The 17917-nt window shown below is 38.4% G+C and overlaps 1 protein-coding gene across 1 annotated transcript in view; it reads left to right on the top strand.

Annotated features, from left to right (window-relative positions):
* LOC107719850 (retinoic acid receptor beta-like) overlaps positions 1-17917 on the top strand; it is a 92097-nt gene that overhangs the window by 34274 nt on the left and 39906 nt on the right. The window contains exon 3 of the mRNA XM_016527388.1: positions 3853-3994. Within this exon, the coding sequence (XP_016382874.1) occupies positions 3853-3994 (142 nt within the window). The remainder of the gene's footprint in view (positions 1-3852; positions 3995-17917) is intronic.

Consider the following 17917-nt stretch of genomic DNA (forward strand, 5'->3'; position numbering starts at 1 on the left):
AACGCAAGCTTCTAGAGGGCACATAAGTCTGAAGTAATGAATTTAGGTAAAGGGGTGCAGAGCCAGTGGTGGTTTTGTAGGCAAACATTAATGCCTTGAATTTTATGCGAGCAGCTATTGGTAGCCAGTGTAAATTGATAAACAGAAGTGTGACGTGCATTCTTTTTGGCTCATTAAAAATTTATCTTGATGCCGTGTTCTGGATTAATTGTAAAGGTTTGATAGAACTGGCTGGAAGACCTGCCAAGAGAGCATTGCAATAGTCCAGCCTGGACAGAACAAGAGCTTGAACAAGGAGTTGTGAACCATGCCATGCTGGTTTCATCTGCCCAGAGGAGAACTGGCCCCCCGACTGAGCCTGGTTTCTCCCAAAAACATTTTCTCCATTTCTGTCACCGATGGAGTTTTAGTTTCTTGCCACTTTCGCCTTTGACTTGCTTAGTTGGGGACTCTTGACTGATTACACAGACACTATTGGAAGAGAACTGAACTGGATGATCACATCACTGAATCATCAATAAACTGACTTTAGCTGAAAAATTACTCTGTTATTGTTTTCTTGTACCATTGACAAACTATTTTCCTGTTTGACTCTGTAAAGCTGCTTTGACACAACCAGTATTGTATAAAGTGCTATACAAATAAAGGTGACTTGACTTGACTTGACCAAGAAAGCACACTTCCTTGGCATCCCTTATTTCTCCAAGTTTGAGGACCAGAGTAGACATCGCCCAACTGAGTGCCTGTGCTGTGACCTTCATCACCCATAGGGTGAGATCGTTCACTGCACACAGCTCCTGCATAAGAGCTGGGTCGGGACTACCCTTGTGCATGTTTCTCAATGCCTTGGCGTGATGTACCTGGAGAATGGCCAGGGCATCCTGGGAATTAAATTCACTCAAGAATGAACTGCCTTTATCATAGGAGAACTCAACTGGCAGAAATTATCATGCTGAGGAATAGGATGGTGCTGCAGAAGGGCCAGGATTTTGAGCAACTGAGGTGACTTTCTTCTTAAAAAAAGGAAGAAAGTCAGAATTGCAACATTTGATGGCCATGCTCTCACAGTGATCATATGTACCAACCATTAGAGGTGTTTGGGGCTCACAAGTACAACCCCAAGTGGTCACTACACTGAAATAATGTCGAGTGACTGACAGATAAGGAACATATTTTATTCAGCCTTAGTTGCCACAGCATTGCTGCATGGTTGCTCTGGTATTGTGAGTGGTTGCTACTTAGTTGTTTACAGGCTCAAGAGTCCACCCTGAATAATATTCTGTCCCCTCCTTTAATGTAAATCTATAGGATGCTTTTTGCAAGGGGAAAATGTAGGGTTTTAAATTGTATGAGCAATAATAATAGTTACACTTGCATTAACAAACAATGCTAATAATGAGCTTCATGCTTATACGTGAAAAAATATGTATGTATTTAATGTAGGTTCAAGATGTATTCTTTAAAAACACATCTTACTATCTCATGCAGTTTTGTCTCTCAGGTAAATCTTATACACATAAATACATGCTCACCTCCACATTTTCTTTGTTACAAGGGCAATGCAACATGCACGGACTCTCTGACCTTAGAAACCAACTGACTGCATAGGGGTAACGTCACAGCAGCCTTGGGCTCAGCACGCCAGCTGAACATTACAATAAACAACCAATCATCTCATCCATCAATGAGATATAGATCCATGCATGGGAATGTTTTGAGCTGACATTACCATAAATAACTGATTCTCTTAGCCAGCTGAATAATTCAGGGAGATGGGAGATTATGTCAGTGTTGCCATATGAAGTAAAGCAGGGGACCCCTGTAGCATCTGAGTGAGTGATCTTCGAGCGATATTCTCCAGAGTTTAATATATTACCCATCGTGCTTTCTATCCTAATGAACTTGCAAGACCTCATCAGTAAGGCAAATGGAAATTCTATCTTGCGTAGAACCACACACATGCATACACATCAACCGCAGAGTTTGTGTGCACACTCTCATGACTGATCATCATCTGAGTAGTATTGACCACAGAGCAAAAACAAATTAATTTTTACTAAAAACTTAAAGATGCATCCTAATATTTAATTCTCTAGGTAATAATTTTATTGTGTCAAGACCGATAAGAGGGTCCTGCTACAAATTGCTCTGCCAAAACCATCAAACCATTTTGAATTAGTCATTTTAATTAGGCCATATGAGTTATTTTTGAAAGCGTTGTTTCAAACTGTAATCTTCTGCATTTGCCTAATTATGAATGTAGAGTGCAGCTAGTCTAAAACTTAAACTTATCACATTAGAAAGGTGTTCTTCAACTAATAGATCTTTCAAAAATTAAAATTGTATCATCATTTATTCACCCTAAAGTCTTTCTAAACATTTATACTTTCCTTTCCTCTATGAAACACAAAGACGATATTTGAAGAACCTTTTAGGTGTTTTTTTATCCATACAGTAATAGTCAGTGGGGTCCAAAAGATTTAAGTTCCATAATGTGGAGTAAAGTAGCATAAAAGCAATCGACTGGTTTTAACCTGCATTTTCTGAAGTGATACAATCACCTGTTGGATCTGGTCACTTTACTAGATCCCACTGCCATTTTGTCTTGCATCCTAAATCAGTAAATGCTGTATTTTATCGGATATCCAGGATTGTCAGCCAAGAGGTTGAGAGAGGAAGCCGGAATATACCTAGCATTGTTCAGGAGGTAGACACACTCTGTCAGTTTAAATCTAGATTAAAGACCCATCTCTTTAACCTGGCTTACACATAACACACTAACGCATTTTTAATATTCAAATTCGTTAAAGGATTGTTAGGCTGCATTAATTAGGTCAACCGAAACCGGGAACACTTCCCAGCCACCCAGATCCAGTCTGTATCCAGATCAAATGGTCACTGCAGTCACCCGGATCCAGTCCGTATCCAGTCCATATGGTGGATCTGCACCTAGAGATGACCTCTACAGCCCTGAATGTCAGCGGAGACCATGTCAACTAGATAGCTCCAGAGACAGATCGGCGACCATCGGCACAAGACCACGAGAACCAGACGAGTCCTCTGCACAATCTGGCCCGTGTTGCAGTCTGAAATTAAACCACACCATGCTGGTTTCGTCTGGCCAGAGGAGAACTGGCCCCCCGACTGAGCCTGGTTTCTCCCAAGGTTTTTTCTCTCCATTTCTGTCACCGATGGAGTTTTGGTTCCTTGCCACTGTCGCCTTTGGCTTGCTCTGGCAATATTGTCAACTTGTTTGCACAGACACTATTTGAACTGAACTGAGCTGGACGATGACATCACTGAATCAATAATGAACTGACTTTAACTAAAAAATGTAGTGTTTCCTATTGTACTCTTGCATTATCGACACACTATTTTCCTGTTTAATACTGTAAAGCAGCTTTAACACAATCTCTATTGGATAAAGCGCTATATAGATAAAGATGACTTGACTTGGCTTGACTTTGAAAGAGTTGAAAGCAGGAGACAAAACAATTGTAAAAAAAGAACAATGATTATTAAATTATCTTATTTGTTTCTGATTCAATGTTCAGACTTTGTCTGACCAGCACAAATTTAAGATGCTTCACAACATCATCCCATGAAACCTGGAAATGGAGACAAATGTAGATAATTGGAAATACACTAAAACCATAAGTTGAAAGCTACAGCCAATGTAAAATACTTTACATTGTGAGGCCTACACTGTAGAAAAGACCAGCAGTGCTGGTTACAATTATATGCTGAATGCCGGTGTGTATCCTAACTAGCTTCCTTGATTAACCAGCTTTTCATAAGGGCAGACCCATACCAAGTTCTAGACCACAAAATTAAGACTCTGTCTCTCCACAGGGTTTTTTCCGCAGAAGTATCCAGAAGAACATGGTCTACACATGCCACAGGGAGAAGAACTGCATTATCAACAAGGTGACTCGAAATCGCTGTCAATACTGCCGGCTACAGAAGTGCTTCGCTGCGGGAATGTCCAAAGAGTGTGAGTGCTAAAAACCTTCATCCTACACACACACATGCACTTCAGCTCAGGATTTTGTCCCTTGAACAGATACGTCTATTTTTGCATACCTGTCTCAACTTTCAAATTGTGCATATTATTTTTGGTCATTGAACCGCAATGAGTAATATCATGGCAGATTACTCATCTAACTCATTTATAACATATTCACTGTAATATTCTGTAATATTGTCACTAAAATGTTGTGCCCTATGCCTTTGAGAATTAGGGCTTTAATTGTTTGGCCTTTTTATACGTAGTATAAATCAACTAATGTGAAGTCACAGCAGTTTTGTCAGAGATGAGTAGGGATGCCCTACTCATCTCTGACAGAAGAGGGTTAGTCAACTAAATTAATATAATAAATCGCTTAGTCGCAGAAAAAAAATTGTCTGTGTCTGTGATGGACAGATTGGTAATCAGCTGGTCCTTGAGGAAATCGATTCAGATTCTTATCGATTCCTAGTTTCAATTCAAATAAGGTAAAAAAAAAATTAAGTCAAACGTTTAGATGTCAAACATATTTATTCTGTCTTTTTACAAAGCATTCTGTTGTAGCTCAATAACATGAGCAAAAAATCAGCAGCCTATAGAACACTTATGGTTTTAACAAAAATACCACAGCAAAAACAACTAGACTGCTAAAATAAATGTAAAATTAAAGAAAACAGTCAGTAATAAAATAACAAACAAATCAATTAGCAATAGCTCTTCTGTTCTGTACCTGAACACATTTGTGACCCTGCCTGTGAAAACCCAGCTAAAATTTTTGTGATTTACTGTTTTCTACATAAAATCATCCTTCATAAAGATGTAGAACATTCTGTGAAAATATAACCTTTATATCTTTAATATTGACTGAGTAAGGCCATGTCAAAGATTGAAATCATAGTGAAATTAATGAAATCAAACTTTGATGCTTGTTATCTCATAATTCGATTTTGAGACTTTAGCCTGTACATTTCAGGTACAGAAAATGATATCAAAAGTTTAAAAACACTGCATAGTTTTCTTTTCATAAATAAATTACAGATTAATCCTCATTAAAGTTACAAAAGATATTCAGTCAAGATCAGTGAATGATTTTATTTTGTTCTTTGATTAACATTAATGACAGTCAGCGCATGTTTATTAGGCTGCTGTCACTGAATGCACGCGGATCTAAAAATAGTGTTACACATGTTTTCTTTCTCATCTGTTTACGTTCACTTAAGACAAAAAAGGGCTGTATTTACGAGGATATACTGACGTAGTTTTGTACATATTGGTCGCAAAATGTGAAAGAAGTCAGTTCCTGCCCGGAACAACCTTTTCTGCAGTGGAAATGCCCAGAACGGTTCAAGAACGGACACAGGCTGGGAACCTGTACCAGGACCGTGGCTCTCTGTGCTCGCGCTTCAGATGTGTGTGCAGCACGCAAAACAGTGTGCAAGTTCTTTCCCGTCTTGCACTTAAATGGTTTAAAATCACATTAAAATGCGAACGCAGGAATCGTTAAGCGGAATCGAAATGCACGTGTCTTATCGAATACCTGGTTCTTGGAAATTTGGAACCAGTTGTAAAATGGCATCGTCAGTTTCATCTTTGCAGTTGATACTGATTGAGAAAACACTAGTTTATTCGTAAATAAATAAACACATGGTTATTACTTTCACTGGTGCTTTGCAGCAAGTTTTATATGTGTCCTTGGGAATAGAATTTGCATGGTTTCTTTCCCCACCTCCCAGTATATATTTAATTAATTAATTTAATGTAAATGTGCGATTAGTTGACCATTAGAAAAATCTTTAGTTGGGGACAGAGATGAGATGTGTTCGTAGCCCTGTTTAGAGCACTGGCCCGTATTGTCCCGTATTCCACCTCAATTTCATATGAGTTACCAATGAAACTCTAATTTATTTGCGCATTGGTTATAAATAGGTCTTAAACTGTTTAAAAACAGTTACATAATCCTAATTGGGAACTGTCTCATTGTAGCAATAAAACAAAAAAACATCAACTGAGATCTCTATAAAATAGAGCAAATGAAGACCTCTCTTGCTTCTCAAATGTTACTCCTGAGAATAAAGCCCTATTGGGATGGCAACTGTTTCTCATGTGGATGTCTGTACAAATAAATGTAATGGCACCTCAGTGATAAAACTCATGTATTCGAATGGTGATTTATTCACACTGGAGAAGCGAGTTCTGTGATCCTACAAACCCGGGAACGCGCAGCTCACATGGCCAATCACATGAGTGTCTGCTGTAAATAAAATGTCATACGCTTGGAATAATAAGTGGAATAATAAGAATAAATTCATATTTAGTAATATCCTATGTATTTATTTGATTATTTAAATCTCCTGTACAAATAGGAAAATAGACACGCTATAGTTGAAATGGTTTTCTGTCTTGCATTTTCAATTCAATTCAAGTTTATTTGTATAACGCTTTTCATGATACAAATCGTTGCAAAGCAACTTTACAGCCAATTACTTTTCTACAATATTTAGTGGTAGCTTATCAGTGGTGACTGTCAGTTAATGTACATATGGCAGAAATGTACGGAAAAATCAATTAAAGATGTAATCAAATAGACGATGAACACTATTAACAGCAATTATTATATGATGCAATCAAACTTATAGCAAAATGTGGTAGTTCTGTAAGTTGTTTCAGGGTTGGCATCATCTGAAGTCCTCTGAGGGGTTGGCATCATCTCTTCTCAGGTGTTCTGGATACAGACTGAAGCTTGTGTAAATCCTAGCAAAAACAGAGAAACAAATAGAGACATAATTAGCGTAGCTGCTAAGCTGAGTTGATGAATGAATGAATTGTATGTACAAACTGATCAGGTTGTGGGTCAAATTGGAGGACACATGAACATGTTTGTTTACTCTTCATCAAACCCACAGTACAAAATAATAATGTAAAATACCTGTAAACCTTTGTGACATTAAAATACAATATATAAAGATGTCATTAAAAATGTGGAGATTATCAGAAATAAGTTAATGCAACCTCTTATTTACATAAGGTAAGAATAAAGCTGCTTGGTTTATATTTTTATGTATGTAATTGTAGGCCTATATAATACATATTTTAAAATTGTATTGCATACCAGTTGCTACCATAATAATGACCCATTTCAACCCTCTACATTGCGAGTAAATCACACGCATATGCGACTAAATCTTCACTCTGGCGACTAAATGATGTCTAATATTAGCCAATTGCTAATAAATTCTCAGATTTTACTCGCCAGTGTGTGAGTTGGAGGCTAAGTATAGGTTTAGCTCAGATATATTTTCACTCGCCGAACACTCTCTGACTGAGCGCATCACTAAGAAATTCAAACTGATTTGTAATGGCATGAGGTTGGGTAAATGAAGACAAATTTAAATTTTTCAGTGAACAATCTCTTTAACCCTTACTCTATCCTAACATTAGATAGACAAGAAAGATGAGATTCAATTCAATTCGATTCAAGTTTATTTGTATAGCGCTTTTCACGATACAAATTGTTGCAAAGCAACTTTACAGAAAATTACGTTTCTACAATATATTTAGTAGTAGCTTGTCAGTGGAGACTGTCAAATTGATGTACATATGGCAGAAATGTTCAGTAAAATTTAGTTAAAGACGTAATCAAACAGACGATGAACACTATTAACAGCAATTATTATATGATGCAATCAAACTTATAGCAAAATGTGGTAGTTCTGTATGTTGTTTCAGGGTTGGCATCATCTGAGGTCCTCTGAGGGGTTGGTATCATCTCTTCTCAGGTGTTCTGGATCCGGACTGAAGCTTGTGTAAATCCTAGTTACCACGGGATGTCAATCCCAGCAGAAACAGAGAAACAAATAGAGACATAATTAGCGTAGCTGCTGTTCCAACCAAGCAAAATTTCTTTGTTTAACCCAAACTAAAGTATAATAATGTGCATTTGATCAGATATAACTGCAGTACAAGATTATGAGATGCATTATTTGAATGCTTGGCCAAAGAGATGTGTCTTTAATCTAGATTTAAACAGAGAGAGTGTGTCTGAACCCCGAACGTTATCAGGAAGGCTATTCCAGAGTTTGGGAGCCAAATGCGAAAAAGCTCTACCTCCTTTAGTGGACTTTGCTATCCTAGGTACTACCAATTTTATGCATTTTATCTCTCAAAATGATGGATGTCATTAAAAATGTGGAGATTATCAGAAATAAGTTAATGCAACCTCTTATTTACATAAGGTAAGAATAAAGCTGCTTGGTTTATATTTTTATGTATGTAATTGTAGGCCTATATAATACATATTTTAAAATTGTATTGCATACCAGTTGCTACCATAATAATGACCCATTTCAACCCTCTACATTGCGAGTAAATCACACGCATATGCGACTAAATCTGCTTCTTTCTTCTTTTTGTTCTTAACAGCTCCCATTCGCTGTGGTGGAGCAGTTGTGAAATATTGCTTTTGTAAATACTTACTGTATATACCAGCATTTCAGTAATAAATATATGCATGCAAATTACAGCAAAGTGCAACAGTTACCTTACGGTGTTTGGCAGTGGTCAAAAAGAATTTAAACCATTAATTTTGAATCGATTTCTTCTTGTAAACTCAGAGATGTGGATTCGGACGGCAATGAAATTACCTTGGTGTTTGTCAAAAAACAGTAGGTAATTTGGCTGAGGATTTTAACATGGGTGGGGGAGAAAAACATCGGCATTCTGGATTCGGACGGCAATAAAATCACAGACTAACGACTGTAAATGTTGAAAATAGCTTACGTCCCCATGAGAAACAATTACTGTCCAAGTCGGGCTTAAGACTACATCAGTCTCACTTTTGTCTCCTCTAGAGTTCCTAGAGATCTTTTATTTATTCATGTTAAATTGTATTGGTTGGTTTGAAGCAAAGCTCAAAACCGTTGCAGAAAAGTGAATAAATTGCTTAAATTTAAAATATATCCCTCCAATCATTTAATCACTTAAACGTTTAACATAACTAAGAACATAACAAAAGTGCAAAATTTGTGCAATCATTTTGCTCTAAGATTATGAAACATAAGAAAAATAAATAAATAAAATGATTATTTGAACTCACCAGGACTCCAATGATTCACTTCTTTCAGGAGTCGCCCTGCAAATGTTCCACCATGGCATGCTGTACGGATCATTGCTTTAGATTCCAAACACTGCAGTTCAAGTCATCTGAAGCTGTTTGCATTTTACACATTATTGCCTTTGTTTGATTGCATCAGCGCTTATGATTCAAGTCGACTTCACACTCCATTTGCCCCAGGAAAAGAGGTGATTCTTTTTCACGCTCTTCTTCTGAACAAAAGAGCGACAAATGCAGCAATATCACGGTCTGCCCTCCATTTCTTACTTTTTAACATACCGTATGTAGTTGGCCCACTTTTTGTGGCAGCTGTCTCAGTCAGATGGAGGACCTCAGTTGAATTTAAGGCCTGATCATACCAACACAAAGGTTAGATACAAAAACTCTTTTTTTTTTAATGGCAGACTGGCTGAGCAAAAATACAATTTCACTCTCTAACAGTAAAACGTGGCACTTATGAAAAAGTAGACACAGAGCACATACTCATACACAAGGACAGTGGTATAATATTCTATTTGCATATCAGAAATGTTATATAAAAATTTTTTTCCCTTTGCTATTCACTTAGAAAAATAATGCCACCAATACATAGTTTTATGTAACAGCAACGTCTCCGGGCACATGACCAAAACACGACTCTTATTGGTTGGCAAATTATCAATAATTTTCCCTTGAAATTGTGATCATGGTTATTCATTTTGATGAATAAAATTTACACTACAATACTTATTAGTTCCATTTTTAAAACAAGCTGAAAATTGTGTTTTTGAACTACTTTGCTGTTTTATACATTAGTAAATCAAGACGCATAGTGGCTAAATGGTCAACTACACATTGCCCTTCCTAGCAGCATGAATAACATATTTTGAAGAGATTATAAACAGAATGTATGCATTGCATACCAGCCACGGCTCATTGTTTTTCTGTTCATTAGTATGAAATAATTTTGAAATCATTGTCCATGCCTTTTTGAATCAGGTACTGTATTTAGCTTCAGGCACATCCCTATAGTTACATTATGTAGTTGACTTGTTATAAATTATCTAGTAATATTTTTCATTAATTCAGTTGAATCAGAATTTTCATTGGAAATTCACATTGCTGCACCTCTCTCGATGTGAATAGGCATGTAAGACTGTATCACTGTCAAGGAGCGAGACACTTCTGAAACTGAGTAACAGTCAAACCATTAGCTCATAATCTCCCTCCCACCTTGTTATTTTAGTCTCTCTGTCTCTGAGACAGGCTGCAGATTTACACCGCTAGTATTAGCAGCCGTCAAGAGCCTGTAATGACCTTACTGAGATTATCTGTAGCACTTCACAGCTGAAAGATAGACAGATACACAGAGCACTTGAGCAGCAGAACTCCAGCTGTCCACGTTTAGACCCATGAGGAAATGGCCAGCACTTTATCTTCCCCAGACCACCATCATCATTACACCGCTGTTTGATCGGCCGCTCCTGCAGTAGAACAGCACTGACTGCACGCAATCATCAACTAACTTCTTCACTATAATTACCACAAATAAAATGGACTAAAAATAAAGTCCAATGTAGCGTAATCATGAAATGGTATTAAAATAAAATTAATTTGAAAAATTTTAAATAAAAGCCTTGCATGGTCCTCAGTGTCACGGCGGGTTCAAACAAGGTGAGGAAAGGATCTGTTTGCAGCAGTTTAACTTTATTAAAAGAAAAAAAACTCACAGGAGCATAGTTACAGCACGGAAGAACAAAAAAATAACCACTCCAAAATGCAACTAAAACCAACAAATTGCACTGAAAAGACAAGGCATTAAATACACAGGAAAATGAGCCAGCTAAGCAAGAATCAAGTGAGCGAAATCAATAGGTAGCCATGACAACAAATGAACAGTGGGACTAAACAACACAAACCAAGGCAACTGAGGGAATAGGAACTAAACAAAGGAAACACAGAGCCTAAAGGAAATAGAAATACATATCAAAATAAGAGTCCATACAACAGAACATAAACATGACACTCAACTCTCCACAGCAATGCAGGGTTTCAGAAATATTATATTTATTTGCTGCTGCATCTGTTAGGTCACCACAATACTGGACATGCACAGATGGTCAGCCGCACAGTTAGAGCGATAGGGTGTGCTGGTCATGTCTCATTAATAATACCACAACAACACACATGATTGTGCTCTGAAGGACACCATGACACCAGGTGAAAAAGAAAAACAACTATCAGAATAACCAGGAAGAACAGCTGAACCTAAAATAAATGCTTTGGTAAGGTGGTTAAAGATCTGGAATTTTAACGTAAAAAAAGGTTGTAGGATCTGTGAGGAACCGAGGGACAGGTGTGAGTTCAAATGAGGGTTTATTTGAATCCAAACAATGGATCACATAAACACAGTTCACATAAATTAACATAAGGGGAAAAATTAGGTCAAAACAACAAACCAGGGGTCACCAAACTCGGTCCTGGATGGCCGGTGTCCTGCAGAGTTTAGCTCCAACCACACCTAATCAAACACACCTGAACCAGCTAATCAAGGTCTTACTAGGCATACTAGAAACATCAAGTCAGGTGTGTTGAGGCAAGTTGGATCTAAACTCTGCAGGACACCAGCACTCCAGCACCGAGTTTGGTGACTCCTGCTACAAACATTCAAATCAAACTAACAGAACCAAATGGACCTAACACAGGGAACATAGCATCAGCTTATAAAGGAAAGGATGGGCCCATCATAACACAAGAGGGGAGACAAACACTTCACACCTAACATATAATATTACAAAACTTCAACCCAAGAATAAAGATAGATAAATATAAAGCAATAACAAAATCATTAAACTAAAGAAACCAATTAATGAAGAGTCAATTTTCCACCTCCCTCATGCCGTCTCATCAAATGGAATGTCCAGATGGACCCAAAGATACTTAAATTCAAAGTTCCTGTCCAGATTCCAATTTTCGGCACACCCAAATGGCAGCCGTGTGCACAAACTGTTGCCATCCAGCTCCGCTAAACGTAACTCGAATAGAAACAAATATCAAAAGCAGAAATGACAGAAATGCAACGTAAATTATTTGTGTGCACTTCAAATCCGTAATGATGTAAATATAGATGTGTAAAACTAATGAAATAATGAGGAAAAATAACAGTGTTTATGTTGTAAAGTTTATCGATTATGAAACGATTTCAATTTCATCTCTAAGGCAGCTCTACAGAAGATAATAGTGCCATTATTTGGCCCAAGTCATGTTGATTTAATTCAGTTAAAGAACAGTGTCAATGTTGCAAAGTTCATCAATTATGAAAAGAATTCAATTCAGCTATAAAGCAGCTCTACAGAAGGCAATAGTGTCCAGCGCTTTTGTTTTAAGTTTTGTTCTCATCCGATGGTTTCAGTGTAGTCAAAATGATATTATGAATATGAATTATCTTTTTAAATCTCAGAGGACGAGCGGTTTGGAGAATGGATTGATGGATGGATGGATGCAAGTGTGAGTTTGTCTCATTGTTATGTTCAGGAAACAATAAAAACTTCTTGTGGGGCGCACTGTGAGTGTTTGAGTAGGAAGGTCTTCAAATGAAGGTTTAACTGATTGTCTTTAGAGTGGTGAGTGTTTAGGTGATTTCACATAGGTACATGCAGTGAGTACTATGCCAGTCCAGAGGACCCCTACAAACACAGACACAGGTTTAATTTTACTTCTTATTTATTGAGAAATTTTATTATCCTTGACGTTTTTTTTTTAAATGGCTCACTGTGAAATTATCCTCCCCGGTTTAAAAAGACTATTTACTGAAAATAACCTGCGAAAGCAACTCATTCTGATCTGTCATAACTTGCTCATGAAAACCCCAATACATTAACACATAACTACCCAAATTTACACATCATTGCCATTCTATTCTACAAACCCTCTCAGTCAGAACAGATTTGCTATAACGATTTGGCTGCAAATTTATTAAAAAGACAGTAAAATTGAAAAATTCACATTGCATTAGTATTCAGACCCTTACCTCACTGGTAACCTTAGCTAAAGCACATTTGGCAGCAGTTACAGCTTCAAGACGTTTTGAGTATGATGCAACAATCCTGTATTTGGGGAATTTCTGCCATTCTTCTCTGCAGATTCTCTCAAGCTCTGTCAGGTTGGATATACTGTCAATGGACAGCCATCTCTCCAGAGATGTTTGATTAGGTTCAAGTCCAGGCTCTGGTTGGGCCACACATGACATCCACTTCCATTTACAATGACTAGTTCAATGAAAACACCCCTACAGTGTGATATATTACCTCCACTGTACCTCACTGTTGGGATGGCAGGTTATGCAGGTGATGAGTAGTGCCTGGTTTTATGTAGATATGACACTTGGAGGTCCTTCAGGTGTATTTTTTAAATTTTTTTTTTGCAAATTCCAAGCAGGCTTTCATGCATCATGCACTGAAAAAAAGGCTTCTGTCTGGCCACTCTGCCATAAAGCTCAGATTGGCAAAGTGTTGCAGTGATGGTTGTCCTGCAAGTTTCTCCTATCTCCACACAGTGACCATCCTGTTCTTCTCCTCCGATTGCTCAGTTTGGCTTGGCGTCCAGCTCTAGAAAGAGTCCTGATTGTTTCATTCTTACTGTATTTAAGAATAATGGAGGCCACTGTGCTCTTGGGAGCCTTCAGTACAGATTTGTTTTTGTTTTTTGTTTTTTTTTGGGTAGCCTTCCCCAGATCTGTGCCTTGACACAATCCTGTTTTTGAGCTCTGCAGGAACTTCTTTTGACCTCATGGCTTGATTTTCTGATATGCATTTTCACCTCTTGCAGGTTTATGTCTTTTCCAAATTGTGTCAAATCAAATGAATTTGCCTCAAATTTACTCCAATCAACGTGTAAAAACATCTTCTAGATGATCCAGAGAAAAGGGATGCACCCATAAAGCTTAATGTCTTTTATACACAGTCAGTGTCATATCACAGTATAAGTTATGATGCGTGTATTTTATTTCCTGACTGAGCAACATCTACTTCAGACTCTTCAAGACAGCACAAATTCTATCGCTGTAATGGGCTCATCTTGGATTGCTGTTTTCATCTGTTTGTTCCCTGTCGTTGTGTTCAGTCTTGAGCCTTGAGTCTTGAGCCTCAGCTCTCCTTGTTTATTTTGTACTTTGTATCTGTTTTTTTTTTTTGAAGACTCAAGTCCCTTGGCACTTCTGCTCTTCTGCTATTGGGTTTATTTAAGCTAGCTCAGTGAGTAATTTCACACTCTTAGAGCACCAGAGACCCGGGTTCAATTCCCTCCTAAAGCAGCCTTGTTACAGCAAGACTGAACCATGGAAGCAAGCCCAGCGGAAGAGTCTTCATCACCCTCCAATATTGAATGCTACCTAGCTGCACTCTCTGAGCAAGCCACAACTGTTTAACGACATGATCAAGCTCTGTCTCAGATCCTCCAACTTCTGAGCCTCCAATCCCAAACCTCTTCACCCCGAGAACATCAACTGTTTCCTGATCCTCAACCCAGATCCATGGTGACACTCCCTTCTGAACCCAGATTACAAGCCCCAGAACAATTTGATGGAAGCCCTGAGAGATGCAGAGGATTTACTACCCCGTGTACTCTGGCCTTTCAACTTTGACCCAGTAGTTTTCCTACTAAGAGCAGTAAGGTGGCCTACATCATTGCCCTCCTCACTGGCAAGGCGCTCAACTGCGCCTCAGCTTTGTGGGACCAGAAGTCTCCACTCACCACAAACAGTCAACACTTCATCATGGAGATGAAGAGAATGTTCCAACATCCAGCCAGTTGTGAATATGTGGATCACCGCCTGCTGAATCTCTCTCAAGGGACCCGGAGCGCAGCTGAGTTCGCCATAGAGTTTCATAACCTCGCGACTGAGAGTGGATGGGATCAAAGAGCCCTAAGAGCGACCTTCCACCATGCTTTGTCCTCAGAGCTCAAGGATGAGTTAGCATTCCGAGACCCTGCTCCTGATCTCAAGTCCCTCATTGATGTAGCTCTCCAGGTCGACCATCGCCTCAGAGAACGCTATCTGGAACGGCAGCGGAAGACCAGCTTACTTGAGGCCACCAGTCCTGTAAAATTACCTCCTCTTCCCCTTGGTGACATGGAGGAACCCATGCAGCTGGGGGGGAACCTGGATATCCCAGGCCGAACACAATCAGCATATGAGAGAGAGATGCTGCCTCTACTGTGGCAAACCAGGCCATTTTCGCACTGACTGGCCGACTGTGGTCAGGTCGGGTCAGTCAGTGCACTCCACCTCTTCAACTACAGGTGGAGAACCACCAGGAATTGATACAGTTTTTCCTAATTCATACTCCTAAGCTCCCTATGATCCTTGGCTTCCCGTGGTTGACTGTTCATAACCTGAATATTGACTGGACCCGAGGAGTCATCAGAGAGTGGGGAACCAACTGCCAGCTCTCGGATACTGCTTTCTGCTGTTCCCCTGAGCTTGAGTCTTTCCGAGCATCGTTGTCAGACAATCCCAAGAGCAACTCAGTCTTTAGGCTCAAAGCCCTGTCCACAGAGATTATGGCTGTTCCCAGGATGAAACCAGTCACTACCAAGTCCCCACCTCACCCTCCCGAGCCATCCCGAGTTCACCCAGAATACATGGACCTTCTTGAATTCTTCAGTAAAGTCCATGCTGCTGCACTGCCCCCCACAGATCATACGACTGCGCTATTGAACTTAGGGCTGGGTTTTGACAAAAATGTCATGATTTGATTATCCTTCACAAGCTCTCGATTTGATTCTGATTTTGATTTGATTTGATTCAATATTGATTATTTTTGGATATATATCAGGGACAGGACATGGCAAATTTTCTCAAGGAAAAAACATCTCTCAACTAATGCTGTAAAATACACCTGAGAGTCAATAATATGGAAGGTTGAAATTTGTTGATTTGTATACAAACACTCAAAATATGCTCAAAAGTTTTTGTAATACTAAAGTTATAATACTAACTTTAACTTTAAATTACATAATTATATTTCTACTCAAATTCGTTTTTTGAAATACAACCATTTAGAGGGTGGTCACAAAAGCTTATTTATTTAAAACGGATTTATTCAAACATAAATCAAATATTGAAGAACAGCAAATATATATATATATATATATACAGTATATATATAATGAATATGTTATATGGTGCATATTTAGCATGCTTCTCTCTAGTTCATTTTTATAGCTGACTAATGAGTTTATGGTCTCAGAATATGTTTTTCTGAGGTAAATGTGACGTTACATGACACATTGTTTACTTTTATTGTCGTCTTTTCCGTGTTTGAAACACTGATTGATCGATTACATGAGACAGATTACAGATTTCGGTAAGTTGTACTCTTTCTTTTAACATACCTTCGGATGTTCATTCGTGTTTATTTCATGCTGTAAGTGCTATTAAAGCAGAGGAGATGATCAGTTCGCACTGCCGCTTCTAACCGAGGCGCTACAGTGATCTGTCACTCCACATCAAACAGCGCCAAAACGCCATTTAATATCTGAATATTGTAATAAAATGGACAGAATTTGAAATCTGAGACTTTGTTTCATATTAAAAGTAACAAATCACAAAGCTTATTGCAATTTATTGGATGGGAGGTATGCTACAATGTTCCGTTCATTATCTGACAGGCTAGACTAATCGATTCATGGGATTTATGAATCGATATTGTTTCATAAAAATGAGAATCGATTAAAATCGAGAAATCTATATTTTTTACCCAGCCCTAATTGAGCTTATGTCAGGAACTTGCCCTACCCATGGAAGGCTCTATTCCCTCTCTGGCCCTGAGAGAGATATGGACAAATATCTGAAGGAAGCTCTGGATTGTGGGTTCATCCGTCCATCCACATCACCGGAAGAAGCCAGTTTCTTCTTTGTTGAAAAGAAGGATGAAAGTCTCAGACCCTGTGTTGACTATTGAGGCTTGTATCACAATCAAGAATCGTAGCCCCCTCCAACTGACCACAGCTTTTGAGATCCTGCAGGGGGCCACCATCTTTACCAAACTGGACCTTCAGAATGCATACCACCTTGTCATGATCTGGGAGGGGGACGAATGGAAGATGGCATTTAATACCCCAACAGGCCCAGGGATTAAAGTGTTCCGTCGCTACGACGGATTTCTTGTCAGCTCATAAAGACAGTCACTTGCTTCATTCCTGAATGATTCAGCCGTTCAAACAAATCAATTGAATGAATGATTCAGTGATAAAATCAGTGACTTGCCGCCAACTGCTGGCGGATTTAGTTTCATTTTTAGCATATAATTTCAGTTATTTAAATCATATTTCTGTATTCAAATTTTATATTTAAAACATTAATCTCCACATGAATTTATGAATTTAATTGCACTCTTGCTACCTCTGAGCCTAATTAAACGTCTGAAAATGTACCTTCAAGCCACTTCTGTGTTCTTCTGTGCACAGCTCTCTCAGGGCCAGAGAGGGAATAGAGCCTTCCATGGGTAGGGCTCAGTAGCACAAATTAATTTATTAATACTAATTTCATACGATTGGTAACTTATTTGTCTTATTCTACTTCTTATTATATTGCAGGGGTTAAAGCAAAAAAAAAATATTTTGACTGAAAATTTTTCTTCAACCAAACCCCATTACTCAGCCATACCTGTCACACACCCAGTTTAAGAGCAGTTTTTTCTTCTTGTAATTAGGAGCGCTTGTCCTCCTAATTTAAAAATTTAGGAGCACCTTCTTATCAATAATAAAAAATTCTGATCAAAAATTAGCTTTCCTAATACGAGATGACATTTGACTCCTTA

This window comes from Sinocyclocheilus rhinocerous, unplaced genomic scaffold (genome assembly GCF_001515625.1).
Source record: "Sinocyclocheilus rhinocerous isolate Xijiao unplaced genomic scaffold, SAMN03320098_v1.1 scaffold1563, whole genome shotgun sequence".
Taxonomy (NCBI): Eukaryota; Metazoa; Chordata; class Actinopteri; order Cypriniformes; family Cyprinidae; genus Sinocyclocheilus; species Sinocyclocheilus rhinocerous.